This window comes from Salminus brasiliensis, chromosome 15 (genome assembly GCF_030463535.1).
Source record: "Salminus brasiliensis chromosome 15, fSalBra1.hap2, whole genome shotgun sequence".
NCBI classification, from domain to species: Eukaryota; Metazoa; Chordata; class Actinopteri; order Characiformes; family Bryconidae; genus Salminus; species Salminus brasiliensis.
This window is the reverse complement of record NC_132892.1, coordinates 32916932-32936931: the sequence shown is the minus strand read 5'-3', so window position 1 is coordinate 32936931 and position 20000 is coordinate 32916932. Positions and strand designations below refer to the sequence as shown.

General features: G+C 42.4%; 2 protein-coding genes across 2 annotated transcripts in view; one reads left to right on the top strand and one right to left on the bottom strand.

Annotated features, from left to right (window-relative positions):
• The first annotated feature begins 8462 nt into the window (after positions 1 to 8462).
• Positions 8463 to 10618, top strand: LOC140535559 (zinc finger protein 750-like). The gene is made up of 2 exons (XM_072656957.1): positions 8463 to 9814; positions 9961 to 10618. The coding sequence occupies exons 1-2, from the start codon at positions 8463 to 8465 to the stop codon at positions 10616 to 10618; spliced, it is 2010 nt and encodes a 669-aa protein (XP_072513058.1).
• A 1325-nt stretch (positions 10619 to 11943) lies between these two features.
• The window catches only part of epn3b (epsin 3b), a 31381-nt gene continuing 23324 nt past the window's right edge, over positions 11944 to 20000 (bottom strand). Inside the window, 6 exon segments of the mRNA XM_072657787.1 lie at positions 11944 to 14459; positions 14606 to 14836; positions 15854 to 16009; positions 16672 to 16848; positions 17073 to 17190; positions 18831 to 18917. Of these exon segments, the coding sequence (XP_072513888.1) occupies positions 14164 to 14459; positions 14606 to 14836; positions 15854 to 16009; positions 16672 to 16848; positions 17073 to 17190; positions 18831 to 18917 (1065 nt within the window). The 3' untranslated portion in view covers positions 11944 to 14163.

Sequence of the window (20000 nt, the reverse complement as noted above, 5' to 3'; positions counted from 1 at the left end):
CTCACTGCCCCTAACATGTGTGTGTGTGTGTGTGAGTGTGTATTCACTACCAGATGGGTTAAATGTGGAGGACACATTTCACTGTACAGTGTACAGTGACAAATACATACACCTTTACCTTTTACCTTTTTTTTTACTGGGGTTTGATTCCCAGTCTGGGTGACTGCAGGTGCTGCGCTACACTGGTAAGAGTCCTTGGGCAAGACTCCTAACACTACATTGGCCCACCTCTGTAATCACCTTCAGCTCTGGAGTAGAGCGTCCGCTAAATGCTGTAAATGTAAAGGTGCTGATAAATATAAACAAATGTATAAATAGTTATATAATTATAAAAATGCAAAAAAGCATAAAAATGAAACAAACTATATATCATTTTTATGCTTGTCTCAGTTTCAGTGATGATCATAATAATGAAAAAAATAATTGAATGGGATTAAATGGCTGAAGAAATTCATCCTGCTTCATCACATGGACTGGAGTACTGTCCTTTACTGCCCCCTTAAATTGGTGATAATAGCGGAAGGTGTCGCGTCAATTTTTTTTTTTTATAAATATGATACAACAGACATGTTTCACATACTAAACACTAACTAATCACTGATCTGTGAATATTTATTACATCACATGTTCATTACATCACATGTCAAATGTCATACACCATATGTCCAAATGTTTGTGGACGTCCCTTCTAATGAATGCATTCAGTCAAGTTCCAGACAAGTTCCTGACAACATCATGACCCTATTGGCACCGTGCTGCCTAATGCCAGGCTACAGGGTTATAAAGCCCCTCAGCATTGAGAGTGATGATGGTGCTCCATCCAATACTTTTGGGATACTTTAACTTTTTAATGAATAAAACATAAGTAGATTACAAAACCTTAAAACCAGCTGCACAATCCATTTCTACACATCTTTGAGGTGGTAGTACCTCCACACATCAACCAGAAGCATCAGTCTCTGTCAGAAATTGGCAGTAAGGATCAAGATGATTCATTCCAACTCACCAGTACCAACACTGAAGAGGAACCTGCTGGTGAACCTGTTCTCCACCTATAACCCCCTCACAGTCCAGAGAGAAGACATGGTCTAATGACATTTCAGTCCATTGATCAATGTTGTCTCGACAACAGACAGTATTTACAGGTTAGAGTATTAAGATTTACTTTTAGATGTTTTGTAAAATAATAAAGAGATGTTACATGTTTATTAGACATTTTGGTCCAACCCTTTACGAAGGCAGATGAATGAAGCTCAGTATGGCAGCCTGCAGGTGCTAAAAAAAAGCCACAAGGGGGCAGCAGCAGCTGCATTCAGATCTCAATCCTGAACAACAGCAAAGCAATTCTGTAGTCGTATTTATTTATTTATCCATCAGTTGAGGTTCTCCACCTTTACAAACCAGCAGAACGTCATCTGTCCACTCTGTAGATACCATTCATGAGACACCAGATGTTAGATATAAGACATACGACCCCATGAAACAATGATGGGCCAATGTGGTGTAAGGAGTCTTGAACAAGGACTCTTATTAGTGTAGTGCAGCACAGTCACGCAGACTGGGAATCAAACCCTGGTCTCCCACATGGTAATAGCAGTAGCTCACTGGCATCTAGCACTTTTATCTGTTGCACCACACCAACCACATGAAGGGGCTTATCCAGGATTTGAACCCAGGACCTCACGCACCCAAAGCAAGGATCATACCCCTAGACCAACGAATCATGGGGACCAGGAGCCTCAGAGCAGAGAAAACTCGACCATCCTCCAGGAACAAGGTTGAGAACCACCAGTTTACTAAAACCTCTCGAAGACCGGGAATCGAACCCCAGTCTCCAACACGGTGTGGTAGCTCACTGGCAAGGTAGTGGTGTTTCCTGTTGTGCCACAACAACCACTATGACCTTTTAAGGATTCATCAGCTCATGGTTGTAGGAGTGAGGAGGACGCTGGCACCTGAGAACACAAAGAGGTGTTTGTACCTGGGGGTTAGGAAGCAAGAGAGCCAGCAAAACTACATTCTAACCATACCATGCATAGTCTCTCTCTCTCTCTCTCTCTCTCTCTCTCTTTTTTTTTCCTCCTCCCCCACAACTGATTATTTAAGCATTTCACATACAAAAATGTCCACAGTAGCCCTGAGTAGGTCAGGGGTGCTGTCTAGGAGCTTGAACGATTGAAGGGAAGTTCACAGGCATTAATTGATTAATGGGACACTAACGGTAATTGGGTCACATTAGGCATAGATATTCATACTGCCCTTGTGAAAACTGTGTTTTATGACCATTTCTAGGACAGGTCAGGTCAGGTCAGGACAGGACAGGTCAGGTCAGGTGGTCAGCAATGTGACATTTGAGCTCCCATTCTGCCTGATCTGAAGTTGCCAGTGTAGGTTGCCAGTGTAGTGTATATACAGTACATTGGCTCTGCAGGTGTTCATAGATCTGAAGGAATGGTTTGGAGTTGAGGAATAATATGGTGGAGCCCATGGGTTGACTTGAGAGAGGAGGGCGAGATCCATTCCCAGGCCTAACTTGGTAAAGCCATACATGAACTGAACGAATATAGGAGGTTGTTTAGGTGGGACATACTTTCCATAGTATGTGATGGTTGATTTACACCCCTCGTGGAGTTAGACAGTCACATCCTATGTATGGAAACAACAGTGCAACAACACATGACCTGTAGTAGGGTATAAAACGTGAGGTGTTCCTTTGGAAGTCCTTCCAAGAACACCTCAGCAGATATTCAACACCAGAACCATCTTCACTCATAAGACAATTCTGAAATCTTGTTGGTGCTGCAGTACATTCATTTAGAAATTTAGGGCTTTTCACAACACACCTTCGAGGAAGAATTCGACCCTTCCTCTCTAGAGAGTCGCCCAGGTGCTCAGATGTTCAGTCTCTCGTCACTTCAAGACTTGACCACTGCAGCTCTTTTCTGGCTGGTCTCCCTTTACACATCAGCAGACCCCTGAAACTGATCCAGAATGCGGCGACAGAGGTCAGCCATGTTTAGCTCCTCCTCCACTGCTGCGTTCTCTCTTCACTGTAGCTTCCTGTAGCTGCTGCCCTCATCAGATTCAGACCCCTGACTCTGGCCTACAAAGCCAAGACTGGACCAGCCAGCCCCTCCGTACTTGATGGCGATGGTCAAAAGCCGATCTGAACCAAGAGCCCTTCCAGCTTCAAGTACGGCTCGGCTCGACCCGCCATCCTTTAGGATCCACAGAAGACGAGCGTCCAGACTTTTTACTGTCCTGCACCGAAGTGGAGGAACGAACTTCCCCTGGGTGTCTGAACAGCAGAGTCCAACACTCGCTGTCCTCAAACCCAGACTGAAGACCCTCCTCTTCTGAGAGGACTTGGATGAATAGTAGAGTATTATGGTCTCCATATTGACTTGTGTTTAGTCTAGTTTAAACTACCTGAGGTTTTTCTTGAGTAAATAGCAAAGCACTTTTGTAAGTCGCTCTGGAGAAGAGTGTCTGCTAAATGCCTTAAATGGAAGTGAACCATGGCACGGACAAAGGAGATTTCTGAGGTCCTTAGAAGAAGAGTTGTTGATGCTCATCAGGCTGGAAAAGGTTGGACTTCACCAATCCACAGCCAGACAGTTGATGAACCTCTTCAGGAGTGGTCCACCAACAAAGATCACACCTCATGTTGATGTTAATGAGTCCACTGGCAAGAGAGCACTGAACAACGGTGGTGTGAATGGCAGAGTCAAAAGGCTACTGGAACAACCTGGTTGGGGAAAGATATTGGAGAAATGTAATAATTTGTCTTTGAGTTTTATTTACCACCCCGTCACGCCTGCATATTTTGTTGTAACAGTGACGCTCCACCAGATCCTGGGAGGTTATGGAAGGTTATGGTTCATTTAAGCCTCTGAGAACCCGAGATCGAGAGCTAGTGAAGAGTTCTGAAATTAACTGTTGAGAGCTGTTGAGAAAAGTGAGAATGTCCAAAATTCTCCCAGGAAAAAAAACAGAAAACGTCAAGATTCACTTCAAATTATGTGTGTGTGTGTTTGAACATGTTTCTGTGTGTGTACACACACACCTGTCTCAGGTAGACAGACAGGCCTAGACAGGTGTCACCATTTTTATATATGTGTGTGTGTGTGTGTGGGTGTGTGTGTGGGTGTGTGTGATTGTGGGTGTTTGAGAAGGAGGTACACAGAGTGCCCAGGTGTGACAGGTGTAACTCCACAGGTGGCTCCTTATACATGGTTACTGTTTGCTGGAGAAAAGCTTACTTGTACAGAATGTGGTGTTTAGTAATGTTCAGACGTTTAATATGTTTATTTTTAATATGTTAAATTCATTAAATAAAGGTTTGCTTTTAAATGTACAGAAAAATGTCACTTTTAATTTTGATTTAGAAAATTGATATCAAGGGTGTCAGAAGTAAACCTGCCACAGCGCCTGAATGTATTTCTAACATAAAACACATTTAAAATGTATTAAATCTATTCGAATTTGATATTTTTTTCATATGACTGTAGCCACAGAACAGACTCAGAACAGAGTGGAGTTAAATTATATTAAATTATTAGAAGGTTAAAGGGTCTCCATAGAGCCCCCCTAAACAGTTGTGATCCATCAAGGCATGAACTCTATCTAGGCAGACAGGTAAATAGATAGACAGACAGACAGACAGACATACAGACAGACAGACAGACAGACAGACAGACAGATAGATAGATAGATAGATAGATAGATAGATAGATAGATAGATAGACAGACAGACAGACAGACAGACAGATAGACAGATAGATAGACAGACAGACAGACAGACAGACAGACAGATAGACAGACATACAGACAGACAGACAGATAGATAGATAGATAGATAGATAGATAGATAGATAGATAGATAGACAGACAGACAGACAGACAGATAGATAGATAGATAGATAGATAGATATATTGATAGATAGATAGACAGATAGATAGACAGACAGACAGACAGACAGATAGATAGACAGACAGACAGACATACATACAAACAGACAGACAAGTAGATAGACAGACAGACAGACAGACAGATAGATAGATAGATAGATAGATAGATAGATAGATAGATAGATAGATAGACAGACAGACAGACAGACAGACAGACAGATAGATAGATAGATAGATAGATAGATAGACAGATAGATAGACAGACAGAGACAGACAGTTAATAGATTGACAGCCAGACAGCCAGACAGATAGATAGATAGATAGATAGATAGATAGATAGACAGACAGACAGACAGATATATAGACAGACAGACAGATTGTGTGTACATGTGTGTGTTTCGCACGCTACATAATGGTGTATTTGCATCAGGTGCATGTTTGCACTCCACCTGCAGGCTTGGTTTATGTCAGGTGTGTCCGTGTCGCCTCAGGGCTCTCCAAACTAACCTTAAGCCACACCCCCTTTCAACACACCCGCACAGGTTTGTAACTTTTTAGGCAGACAGAGCTGGTCGTGCCAGTTGAGAGAGAGAGAGAGAGAGAGAGAGAGGGAGAGAGAGAGAGAGAGAGAGAGAGACTGAAAGAGGACAGGTGAGCTGTTCAGAGGGATCTTTGCACAGGTACTGAACAGGTGTAGCTTTTCTTCTCTGCAGGACTGGACATTAATGACACACAGAGCTTTAAGAGCTTGCAAGAACCAGAGGTGACCTCAAATAGACGACAGATTCCTCAAGCCCTCAGAAGGTCAGTGTGATATTAGTGTTGTTGTTGTATTGTGCTGTGTGAGTAGGAGATCACATTTCTCCATGAATCAAATTTAGATTCTGATCTGAAATCAGTTCTTACATATCCGACAAACATCACTGAACTCGAATTAGATTGAAGAGATGCTGATCTGGGCAGTTAAACACTGATATTAGAATACACACTAATAATAACACTCCTACAGAAAGTGATGGAGGTTCTCCATCACTGTGTTCATCATTAGAACATCTCCAAAGTTCTCCTCTCTCATGGAGTCTAGTATTATTTAGAGTTCTCCTCAGATCAACACCTGGTTTGGTGGTAAATCAGGGCTTAATGATGGTAAATCAGGTGAGCTGCTGCTGCTGCTGCTGCTGATGGAGTTGAACACATCCTCCACGCTGTGCTGGCTGGACTGGGGGGCGTCCAGGAGAACCCTGGAGGAACCGAGCTCTGTTCTTCAGACTAGCTCACCAACAAGATCTCACTACTTTCTTTCTTTAGAATGAGAAGCTCTTGCTTCTCCTTTTTACTGGATTTATGTTCACCTGCTTTATCTGTTCTGATGGGATCTGGAGCTTCTGGCGTGTAAAGTTGTGAAAACTGGGGGTGAAATTTGAATTTAAATCAAGGCTAGATTTTGAACACTGAACCTAGATCTGTAGTTTTCACACCTTCACACCCAAGCCAAAATCCCTTCCTTTTCTAGCCACTCCGCCCAAACTTTGATAACTTTCTCACAGAAAGAGGCGTCGCCACTAGTCTGGGACAACTTGAGTGACAACTTGTTGCGACAGACTGTGATGGGTGGGGCCTGGGGTGGCAGAAACAAGAGAAGAATTGGAACATTGGAAGACACTAAAGACCATTTGGAAGAAGTTGTAGGAAACAAGGCTGTAATGTAGATCTAGATAGTTTTAGAACACTCCAGATTTTCCATTGTTTTTATTGACATTTAAGTCTATTGAGAAACTTACAATGGTGCAAAGTCCTGTGACCTCAAATATGATAAAGTTATGCAGCAAACTGTCAGAACTTTTGAGTAAAATGAACTAAAAACTGAAAGATTTATGTAGATTGTGGGAAAAAGGGCTTTTTAGGAAACGATTTTAGGGAAGTCATTGGTTAACAACTTACAGCTAGTTTGTTGCAATGGAATTAATTCGGTTTTGACAGCTAATGTAAACAATTTATCATTTACAACCCCGTTATCTACGTAAATCTTTCAGTTTTTAGTTAATTTTACTCAAATGTTGCTGCCTAACTTTATACTATTTGAGGTCAGAGGACTTTGCACCATTGTAAGTTACTCAATGGACTTAAATGTCAATAAAAACAATGGTACAAAGTCTTGTGACCTGAAATAGTATAAAGTTATGCAGCAAACTATCAGAACTTTTGAGTACAATTAACTAAAACTGAAAGATTTATGTAGATTGTGGGAAAAAGGGCCTTTTTAGGAAACAATTTTAGGGAAGTCATTGGTTAACAACTTACAGCTAGTTTGTTGCAATGGAATTAATTAGGTTTTGACAGCTAATGTAAACAATTCATAATTTATAACCCCGTTATCTACATAAAACTTTCAGTTTTTAGTTTATTTTACTCAAAAGTTCTGACAGTTTGCTGCCTAACTTTCTACTATTTGAGGTCACAGGACTTTGTACCATTGTAAGTTACTCAATGGACTTAAATGTCAATAAAAACAATGGTACAAAGTCCTGTGACCTCAAATAGTATAAAATTAACTAAAAACTGGGATGTTTTTTTAGGGAAGTCATCGGTTAACAACTTACAGCTAGTCTGTTGTAATAGAAATAATTAAGCTTTGACAGCTAATGTAAACAATTTATAATTTACAACACCGTTATCTACATAAAATCAGTGTAGGAACTGTGTTATGGCACTCTGCACCACAGTATTTCGAGGTCATTGCACATTCAGTTTCCTGTCATAATGTCTCGAATGAAGGTTCTGAAGGTTCTTCAGTCTTTTGAAGTGTAACAGTTTAGATTCACACTTTTAGATAAGAATAATCTGGACCATTGAAATTAATTAGAGTGTAACTCTAAACTGAACAAGATAGACAGACTCAAGGAACTCAAACTGACCTCAACTTAACACTCTTAACCTCAATTCACAAAACAAACACACAGACAAACAGACATACTAGACATACCGGAAGATGGACAGTAACGGACAAATCCATGTGGTTGGTCCAGTACTTCTGCTTGGGCCTCTGGTGGGTTTCACTTATGCAAATCACCCCCTTCAGCCCAATGCAAAGAGCAAAACATGCATGCCTCTCATTTTCATAATTGCTGAGACTCTAATGTAGACTTGTCATTGTGTTGCTTCAGGCAACGGTTACAGGGATGAGCTGTCAGCCCTCCGGCTAAAGTTTCAGGTGTGTTAACAGGTTTTATATTTAAATGTGTTATATAGTTGCAGGCTATACATCAAAGACAGATGCAGCTATTATTCCAACGATATGCTTCATTTTCAAAGAACCTAAAGGAAACCATCTTTTTCTTGGAATCAAGGCTTTTGAAGCTCTCTCAGCAGCTTGGGAACGACTGAATTTAATGATTATTTTCCCTTGCATTCTCTTTAGGCACTTTTTTCAGGACGGGATATCTTCTGTTCACAAAAACGACTGAGATCCCTTCCAAAACGTAACCCAGAAGAACTGACCAGTAAGTGGTCCAGCTCTGCACATCTCCCTTTTAGGGTTCCTGTCCATAGGAATGAGTGCTGTCACCAAAGAACGGAAGCCCAAGAAACCCCATTACATCCCTCGCCCCCCTGGCAAGCCGTTCAAGTACCACTGCTTCCAGTGCCCCTTCACCTGCAATGAGAAATCCCACTTGTTCAACCATATGAAGTACAACCTATGCAAGAATTCGCTCTCACTACTGTCCAAGAAAGGCAACAGCCCTATCTGCAACGCCACGATGGAAATTGACACGACTACAGAGACACCTACAGAGGAAACTGTGCCAGTGCAAGCAAGTGATGATATACAAGAAATGTCCAAGGTTCTCCAGACGGGCATCTGTGTGACCACGCTGAGTGATGATCAGAAGAGCGACGCCTCTGCAAAGGACAGTGTGTCCACCAAAGAACAAATCTCAACAATGCTTGTAGATGCGTCAGAGCCTGAATCATCGTCCAGTCGTAATGGAGAACAATGTGGTCCTTCAGCCTTGAAAACTGCTGAATCCTGTGAGAAGGAAGGACAGCGTTCTTCGGCCTTTTCTCCCATTTCTTCCTCTCAGGAGGACGTGTCAACAATCACTTCTAATTCTGAAAAGTCCCTCCCAAATCCTGTTCCTCATTTATACAATCCGGTTCCTGTCCGGAAACCTCCATACTCGTTTCTCCCTGGCCCTGAAATTGTTGACGGCAAACTTCAAAAGCCAACAGAAGAGACAGGACCTATTTACCAAGGTCTTGAGTACTCTCCTTACACCCTCTCACCTCATCTCTACCCCATCCATCCCTCGTGCTCCCCATATATCCTTCCCGCCAACTTCTACAACCACTTCTCTTCTCCGCCACAGATACCTCCATACATCCTGGACACGCAACGGGTACACCCACTCCTGCCAGGGTTGGTGTCGCCTGTGCACTCCTTCCCTGCATATCCTGCCATGGAACAGTATTACAGATTCTGCCATTCAGCTCCATCTTTTAGCTACAGCATGTACCATCCTCCAGACCAGACCAACCTCAGCTCTCTTCATTACCCAGCGATGGACCACTCTATCCTGGGTGTACAAGCAGGGTATATGGGCGCCGCAAGACCTGACAGTTTTCACAGCTCAAATCTCTATTTAGATCCATACATGATGACCCAAAGAGGCATGCTCCACCAAGGACACATGCAAGGGACGGACATTGGTGTAGACCAAGAAAACAAAGAGGCTCAAATGAGCCCCAGAGTTGGGTGCTCTGCAGCTGGGTCACCAGACAGGCCAAGTGCAGTAGGTCACATTCAGAAAGACCGGAACACCCAGAAGCCAATAAATCTCCAGTCTGGAGATGCTGATGCTACTACACGTCCTGCTGAAGACAACGCCACAAAACACCTGAGCAGGTAGGATACTAACCGCTTCCAAATACTCTATTTCATAACATCAGTGTTTCCCAAGGTTGATCCTGGGGTCCATACTCTACATGTGTCAATGTGGTTCCTCCTGTAATTCATCGATTTCTCTATACTTTGTTTTTTTCTGTCAACAGTCCAACATCAAGGTCAGCAGAAGACGAGAAGTCAGCTCCCCTAAACCTCTCCAAAAAGGAGCAGATTCCAGTGCCACCAACCCACCTCGAGATCCCTCTGAACCTTTCCCTGAAGTCCTCCTCCAGCACACCTCCTTCACAAACCCAGGCCCAGGGTCCGCTACCGATGGAGGAAGACGCTCAAGGGATTACGGATACTATTGCTCTGCAAGACCAAGATGACGATACCGCGGATGAGCAGAAGCAGACAGCTGCTTTTGCGTTGTGTCAGCTGGCACAGTGCAGTCCGTCAAACCAGACGCAAGGCTCAGAGACTAGCACACACTTCAGCAGATACTCCAACACTAGTGCTGAAGATGATCACATCGTCTGTTCTCCACCTCCGAACAATCCGATTAACCCGGTAGACACTTCTACCCAAGCAACTGTCCGAACTAGCTCTGAGCCTGCCGAAACACCTTCTACTGAGATTCCTCATCCTGGATCTACCTCGAATGCCAACTGCCCCGAACCTTGTGCTGACAATACAACAGTATTTCCTTCTGAACACAAGGTGGAGCGTCAGGCGAAGGTTGAAAGAGGTCGAACGCAAAATGCAAAGAGAAGACGAGGCCCAGGTCCTAGTAAGCGTATTCTGAGAAAACGACTTCGCTGTTGACAGAATTTATGGCTTTAATGACTTAACTCAGTCCTTGAGTTCCTCCAGGGATGCTACATTTTGGGTATTTAAGTAAGACACATCTGGAAGGGGGTGCCGCCTACATCCAGAAACCTAGTGTTGTGGGTTGGATCCTTGCTCTGGTAACTATTTGTAAGGAGTTGTAAGGTGTTCTCCCCATTTCCATATGGGTTTCCTCCAACCAGGTACTCTGGTTTGGTCCCACCTCCCAGAAAACAGTGAATGGCTTTGTGTGGTAGCTTGCAATGGACTGGGGGGGGGGGGGGGGGGGGGGTATTCCAGGGAGCACTCCTGCCTTGTACCCACTGATTCCAGGTAGGCTGCTAACCTACCATGACCCTGACCGATGAGGCAGATAAGAAAGTGGATTGACGTTACCAATCAAACAAATCTGTGTAATCCCACATGTTTTCTGCTTTGATTTGCTTGTATATTACGAATAAAATTTTGTACTCCATCTTCTTACATTTACCTTTAAGGCATTTAGCAGACGCTCTTATCCAGAGTGACTTACAAAAGTGCTTTGCTATTTACTCATGAAAAACCTCAGCTAGTTTAAATAGGCTAAAATTCAAAGATACCTCCAAGTTAAGACACTATTAGACACGAGTCAGTAAGGAGACCACTCTGCTATTCGCCCAAGTCCTCTCAGAAGAGAAGGGTCTTCAGTCTGCGTGTAAAGACAGTGAGCGTTGGACTCTGCCGTTTGGACGCCCAGGGGAAGTTCGTTCCACCACTTTGGTGCCAAGACAGAAAAAAGCCTGGACGCTCATCTTCCATGGATTTTGAGGGATGGCGGGTCGAGCCGAGCCGTACTTGAAGCTTCTTCTTTGCCTGATGTAGAAACTTTGCCTCATTCCACCCTAACATGGTTCTCGTCTCTCACCAAGAACAGAACAGAGCACTTGGTTTGTGGTTTTATGCTTGAAATACATTTACACACACACACAGCTTAGCAGGTGCACCTGAAACCTGCTAAACCGCGAACAGTAATCCTGGTGGGCAGGTCCAGGCATGCTGAGCTGCATGACCGTTGAGTTTCTGCCTTAGTCTAACTGTATACTCTTACCCAAACAATACATTCAGTCACTAAAGGGATGATTATATCAGTCACCTTTTCTCAATATATTGTTCTATCACACACATACATACACACACACACTTCTGTAGCAGTATTATCTTCTACTGTATTGAGGCTCCCAAGCAAGACCAACCCCAAGGACCCCAGGCCGTAACCAAGCCTGAGTCCTGTTTGGTTCAAGTGTGTTTTGAAGTACCATTGAAGTACCAAGACATCTGTGACATCAGTTCAATGAAAATGACATTCATTTATTGGTGCTCACCAATATACTGTTATATTATATATTACTGTTATATAGTATATATTTATATACTATTTGTATCATAATACATTGATCATTAACCTGGATGGATTTGTCTTATAGGACACACCAAACCAAAAGTTCGATATTCACCATATTGATCAATGGCCGATAAATAATAATAAAGCTGGTATTTGTCGATAAATTAATAGTGTCTTCAACAGAAGAACAACAGCATAGGATAGTTCAGCATCACAATTTACCGTATGAACAGGAACAGTAATTCCCTTTCTCTCTTAGTCATTATTTACCCATCACTCAGTCTGGGTTCTCTGCTCTGGCCCTGGAGGCCTACATATGACTCTAATTTGCATTTCTACCAATGTCTACTGTACTGTAGTCTGCTAGGTGAAGCTCCTGCCATCTGTACCCCATAAATGTAGCATATTTGAAAGTGTTTTGATCTTTTGGGGCTTAAAATAATGCGACAGCACCGGCATGACCCTTGGCTGGAACTGCATCGGTTGGATGGTTGGATCATTTACCGCATTTAGCTGATGCTCTTATCCAGAGCGACTTACAAGGTTACTCATATAACAGAGGTGGGCCAATGTAGTGTTAGGAGTCTTGCCCAAGGCCTCTTTTTGGTGTGGGAGTCAAACCCTGGTCTCCCACATGCTAACAGTAATAGCTCACTGGCAGCTAGTGGTTTCATCTGTTGTGCCATACCAACCACATGAAGGGGCTTGTCCAGGATTTGAACCCGGGACCTCTTGCACCCCTAGACCAACGAGCCACGGGGCTCAGGAGCCTCAGAGCAGAGAATACCTGACCATCCTCCAGGACCAGGGTTGAGAACCGCTGGTTCACTAAAACCTCTCGAAAGACAGACTGTTGTTGTGAGCAGTTCATTGGTTGTGCAGGTTTTTGGTGGGTGGGTGAGTGGGTGGCTGGGTGGGCTCCTGAGGTCCTCACAGAATGGAAAAAAAAAAAAACAGAGCCGGCCCAGAATGCACTGTGGTTCTGTGAGGAAAGGTCAGGGAGTGGGGTTACAATCAGTGCTGGAGCCCTGCTTAGGCTTAGAGTTTCACAAACCCCGAGCGACCAATGAACAGAAGGCAACGGAAAGCGAGTAAGCTTTAGAGGGTGGAGAGCTGCTGGAGGGGAGGTGGGGGGTTAAAGGGGAGGAGCTAAAGGATCGTTCATTCTCAGTGAAGGTTCAGTTCGGGTCGGTTTTCCTGAAATGTTGGTTTCCCCCTGTTAATAGCTCAGTCCTGCCCACTTTGGGTCTAAGAGTGAGGGGGGGTGTCCTTTTGATTGACGACTCAAGTGTCTGGTGCTGTTGGATGGGGGGGGGGTCATGCTGATTGACAGCTTAAGCTCCATCTCAGAATTCATAAGCAGCATGCTAGAGGCTAAAGAAGAGTATTGGAGAGCTGATATATTTCGATTAGCTGATACTCGTTGGAAGTTGCTTTGAAACCAGGGCCTTTAACTACCATTATCATCATCATCATCATCATCATATCTTCATATCCTCAAATTGATAAATGAATGAAGTGACATTTGACGAGGTGTGAACAGAAAAAGATCCTGATCCAGATTAGCTTGTCAGAAGACCTAAAAGCCTCATTCAGCCACATTCTGAGAGGGTTGTATGATCAGGGTGTTCACACTGAATCTGTAGAATCAGTTCTAATGCAGAGTGAGTGTGAACAGGAATTGATTCTGGTCCAGATCGCTCCTCCCAAGACCTGAAAGTGTCATTTAGTCACATTCTGAGAGGATTATATGAGATCAGTTTGTTCACTGTGAAAGAAAGAGGCTGTTTACACCTTGTTTCAACATGCAGATCTCAACCAGTCAGACTAGGGACGTGTTGATTCAAGGTGTGAACAGCCTCAAAAAGCCAATGATCAAACCGGTTTCAGTGCATAGTCCAGTGTGCATTCCAGAGTAGGTCCAGCTTGATTGTTGGTACCAGAGAGCTTCACTCTCCCTCTCCTGAGAGGGCCGCCTGTGGTTTTAGCGCTGAGGTCGTAGAGTTCAGTTCAAAGCGGATCACTTTCGCCAGCTTCCGGAGTTCGGTTCGAAAGCAGATTGGGTGTGAATGGGTGTGATCCGGATCTGATCCAGATCACTGTAGATTCAGTTCCGATTCAGAATCAGGTACAACGGTGTTGTTTCGAATCCAGCTCGTTTTCAGAGGAAAGGGTTGTGGCTGTGGAGCTGCTGTGGAGTTTGGTGGGCCGGTTTTGGGGACAGGGGCAGCAGGGGCTGGGGCAGGTTGCTGGGCATCTCCAGAAGGCCGTGGTGAGGCTGGGTGAAGGAGGAGGGCAGTGACGGGCGCTGCTGCTGCTGTAGGGGCAGGGGCAGGGAGGCGCTGTAGGACAGAGTGTGAGGAGGCTGAGGGGAGGTGGAGCTCGGACGCATCTGATTGAGAGTCAGTCTGGGCTGCTCACAGTGGAAGGGGTTGGTGGGAGAGGGGGTACTCAGACCTGGACGAGAAAGAGAGACAGGCTTAAGTCAGTGAGAGTTAAAAAATATAGAAGATCTTATATAGTTAACTATAGTTAAGGATGATGAAGTGTGTGTGTGTGTGTGTGTGTGTGTGTGTGTGTGACAGAGAGAGAATCTGTGTAACCTGAGAGGAAAGGGTTTTTGCTTTTGGCCGGTGGGTTTGTTGGGATGAGTGTGTCCAGGTTGACGAGGGAGGCAGCAGTCGGGCCCAGAAAAGCTTCAGGTGTCCGACACATTCTAGGGGTCATCGACTCCAGTGGAGGTCCCAGGTGAGAAAGGTCAAAAGTCACCGGACTGTCCTCAACTCTGCCGTTCACCTGTCCGCCCACCACCAACTCAGAAAAGGGGTCTACATCTGAGAATCAGAATCAGAGCCAGAATTAGTTCAGAACCTGAAACAGAAACTATTCAGAAAACAATCAGGTCAGAATCAGTTCAGAAATAGAGTCAGAAACAGATCTGATTCTGATTCCTGACAGTTCAGAACCAGACTCAGCTCTGAACCAGACTCAGCTCTGAACCAGAAAGTCCTTTCAGAATCAATTCAGAAGCTCAGAACCAAAATTAAAAGCAGTTTAGAACCAGAAAGTATTCAGAACAAGAATCAGAATCAATTCTGAAAGAGTTCAGAGCCAGGAAGTGTTCACAACCAGAATCAGAATCAGTTCAGAGTCCACTCAGAACCAGAAATAGTTCAGAACCAGAATTGGAATCATTTCAAAACCAGAACTGTAACCAGTTAAGAACCAGAAAGGGTTCAGAACTAGAATCAGAATCATTTCAGAATAATTTCAGAATCAGAATCATTTCAGAATCATTTCAGAATCAGCTCAGAACCAAAAAGTGTTCAAAATCAGAATCAATTAAGAACCAGAAAAGGTTTAGAACAAGAATTAGAATAAGTTCAGGATCTGAATCAGTTCAGAATCAAAATCATTTCAAAATCATTTCAGAATCAGAACCAGAATCAGCTCAGAACCAGAAAAGAGTTCAGAACCAAAAAGAGTTCAGAACCAGAATTGGAATCAGTTAAGAACCAGAAAGGGTTCAGAACAAGAATCCGAATAAGTTCGGAATCAGAATCAGTTCAGAATCAGAATAATTTCCGAATGAGTTCAGAATCAGTTCAGAACCAAAAAGTGTTTAAAACCAGAATCAGTTCAGAATCAGAATAATTTTCGAATCAGTTCCGAATCAGTTCAGAACCAAAAAGTGTTCAAAACCAGAATAAGTTCAGAACCAGAATCAGCTCAGAACCAGGAAGAGTTCAGAACCAGGATTAATTCAGAATCAGTTCAGGGTGATTCCAGAGTCACTGGAGCTCAACTGCAGTCACACTGTCCTGATGACCCACAGTTAGCGTGGCTTGTACCTGCTGGGCTGCTGCAGCGTGGGCTGAACACTCTGTTAGGTCCCTCCTCTTGACCCTCCTTTCCCTCCTCTTTTCTCAATTCCTCCTCTCTCAGCTCCTCCTCTTCTTCCTCCTCTTCTTCCTCCCGGATGGAGAACGGGTCGACTCCCACTGAGGCTGCACACACATTACAGCACACACCAGGATCTCAGGCTGTTCAACACTGCTTTAAGCTTCATGTGTTTTAGTACCAGAAAGGTATCTGTTCTAATGATCACTGGACTGGCGCCTATCTTGACTCCTCTTGGTGGCGTAATAGAGCACGGGTTTAAAGCAGATCACCATCTCACAGTGAGAGCTAGCCAAGCTAAAGTACAGCTTCCAAACATGGTGGAGGGAGTTTCATCATCAACACCTCACAGTGAGAGCTAGCCTGGCTAAAGTACAGCCTCCAAACATGGTGGAGATAGTTTTATCAACAACACCTCACAGTGAGAGCTAGCCTGGCTAAAGTACAGCTTCCAAACATGGTGGAGTTAGTTTCATCATCAACACCTCACAGTGAGAGCTAGCCAGGCTACACTACAGCCTCCAAACATGGTGGAGGTAGTTTCATCATCAACACCTCACAGTGAGAGCTAGCCAGGCTACACTACAGCCTCCAAACATGGTGGAGGTAGTTTCATCAACAACTCACAGTGAGAGCTAGCCAGGCTACACTACAGCCTCCAAACATTGTAGAGGTAGTTTCACACACTGTTACTGTAACTAAGACCCCCAAAGTCAACAATAGGAGTAAACCCCCGATATACATTAAGAGCAGCTGAAGTTTTTCTTACCTGGTCGAGCCGGACTCCTCCATACGTGTTCTGCAGACTGGGGGCTTGGGTTGGTGGGCGGAGCTCCCCATGGATCAGGAGGTGTTTGGTTGTCTCCCCATGGGTGGGAGGGGCTGCTGGAAGAGGGCCGGGCCGTCCAAGGACTGCCGACTACTGGTGTACTAGACTTAACTACAGCTGAGAGAGAAAAAGAGAACCAGGAGAACTTCTGCCATCACTGTGTTCATCATTAGAACATCTCCAGAGTTCTCCTCATGGAGTCTAGTGTTATTTAGAGTTCTCCTCAGATCAACATCATTTAAGGACAGCCAATGTGGGTAGAGCTCATTTACATAAGAGTCTTAAAGGCACAGTAACAGAATAAATTATGACTGTTTAGCCCTTTAAATGTGGTCACTGACCGACAGTCTCCCATGGGTCAGAGGTCATCGGGCAGGGGGGCTGAGCATCCCAAGGGTCATCACCAGGTGGTGCTTCAGACGACGGCCCAAATATATCCACCAGATCAATCATGGCTGACTGGAGAGAGAAACCTTAATTTCTTTAGAGCTTCATACTGGATATTAATGTTATTAGAGCTTCATACTGGATATTAATGATATTAGAGCTCCATACTGGATATTAATGATATTAGAGCTTCATACTGGATATTAATGTCATTAGAACTTCATACTGGATATTAATGTCATTAGAGCTTCATACTGAATATTAATTTTTGTCATTAGAGCTTCATACTGGATATTAATGTTATTAGAGCTTCATACTGGATATTAATGTCATTAGAACTTCATACTGGATATTAATGATATTAGAGCTTCATACTGGATATTAATGTTATTAGAGTTTCATGCATATATTAATGATATTAGAGCTTCATACTGGATATTAATGTTATTAGAGCTTCATACTGATATTAATGTTATTAGAACTTTATACTGGATATTAATGTTATTAGAGCTTCATACTGATATTAATGTTATTAGAGCTTCATACTGGATATTAATGTTATTAGAGTTTCATACTGGATATGAATGTTATTAGAGCTTCATACTGGATATTAATGTCATTAGAACTTCATACTGGATATTAATGTTATTAGAACTTCATACTGGATATTAATGATATTGGAGCTTCATACTGGATATTAATGTTATTAGAGCTTCATACTGATATGAATGTTATTAGAGCTTCATACTGGATATTAATGATATTAGAGCTTCATACAGGATATTACTGTTATTAGAGCTTCATACTGGATATTAATGATATTAGAGCTTCATACTGGATATTACTGTTATTAGAGCTTCATACTGGATATTAATGTCATTAGAGCTTCATACTGGATATGAATGTTATTAGAACTTCATACTGAATATTAATGTTATTAGAGTTTCATACTGGATATGAATATTATTAGAGCTTCATACTGGATATTAATGTCATTAGAGCTTCATACTGGATATTAATGTTATTAGAGCTTCATACTGGATATGAATGTTATTAGAGCTTCATATTGGATATTAATGTTATTAGAACTTCATGCATATATTAATGATATTAGAGCTTCATACTGGATATTAATGTTATTAGAGCTTCATACTGATATTAATGATATTAGAGCTTCATACTGATATTAATGTTATTAGAGCTTCATACTGGATATGAATGTTATTAGAGCTTCATACTGGATATTAATGTTATTAGAACTTCATGCATATATTAATGTTATTAGAACTTCATGCATATATTAATGTTATTAGAGTTTCATACTGATATTAATGTTATTAGAGCTTCATACTGGATATTAATGTTATTAGAACTTCATACTGAATATTAATGTCATTAGAACTTCATACTGGATATTAATGTCATTAGAACTTCATACTGAATATTAATGATATTAGAGCTTCATACTGGATATTAATGTTATTAGAGCTTCATACTGGATATTAATGATATTAGAGCTTCATACTGGATATTAATGTTATTAGAGCTTCATACTGGATATTAATGATATTAGAGCTTCATACTGGATATTAATGTTATTAGAGCTTCATACTGGATATTAATGTTATTAGAGCTTCATACTGGATATTAATGATATTAGAGCTTCATACTGGATATTAATGTTATTAGCGCTTTACTGCACGTTCTCTTACCTCGCCTTGTCCAGGTTCGCTCTCTCTTCTGCTCTTTTCTAGAACTTTCTGAAGCTGAGTCTCGTCCCCTTGGCGGCTTCGCTGCTCCTTCAGACAGAAATACACACAAAGCTGCTTTAAGTCCCAGTGGCTGAAGAACCGACTGACGAACTGAAGGTTAATGAAAGGATTAATGAAGTTAATGAGGTTAATAACGAGAGAGGAATTACAGAACTGAGCAGACAGGGCAGATACAGGTCTGTGACCTGGTGAAGTGTGAAATTATTTCAATAAAAAAATAAACCTTTTCACTTCAGCTTCTTCTTCAGAAGAAAGTGTGTTTAGCACTTTCACTGTTTTACATTTTCACACAGTACTGTTTACTGTACAATACAGCATAACCTTCAGTAATCTTACACAGCATAATCTCTACTGTAATACAGTATAGTCCTCTGTACTGTAATAAAGTGTAGTCCTCTGTAATGTAATACAGTATAGTCCTCTGTACTGTAATACAGTATCGTCCTCTGTACTGTAATATAGTGTAAGTCTCTGTACTGTAATACAGTATAGTCCTCTGTACTGTAATACAGTATCATCCTCTGTACTGTAATATAGTGTAAGTCTCTGTACTGTAATACAGTGTAGTCCTACATACTGTAATATAGTATAGTCCTCAGTACAGTAAAGTCCTCTGTACTGTAATACAGTGTAGTCCTCTGTACTGTAACATAGTATAATCCTCCCATACTGTAATACAGTGTAGTCATCTGTACTGTAATATAGTATAGTCCTCAGTACTGTAATACAGTAAAGCCCTCTGTACTGTATTACAGTATAGTCCTCTGTACCTGTAGTTTCAGTGTTACTGTACTGTAATACAGTATAGTCCTCTGTACTGTAATACAGTATAGTCCTCTGTACTGTAATACAGTATAATCCTCCGTACTATAATACAGTATAGTCCTCTGTACTGTAGTTCAGTGTACTGTGCTGTAATACAGTGTAGTCCTCTGTACTTGTAGTTTAAGTGTACTGTACTGTAGGACAGCATAGTCCTCTGTACTGTAATACAGTATAGTTCTCTTTACTGTAGTTCAGTGTACTGTACTGTAATACAGTATAGTCCTCTGTACTGTAGTTCAGTGTACTGTACTGTAGGACAGCATAGTCCTCTGTACTGTAATACAG

Excerpts from the sequence above, each read along its gene's own strand:
- LOC140535559 (XM_072656957.1), top strand. The coding sequence starts at position 8,463 with ATGAGTGCTGTCACCAAAGAACGGAAGCCCAAGAAACCCCATTACATC. Across the intron at positions 9,815-9,960 it reads GCCACAAAACACCTGAGCAG|TCCAACATCAAGGTCAGCAG; the intron begins GTAGGATACTAA and ends TTCTGTCAACAG.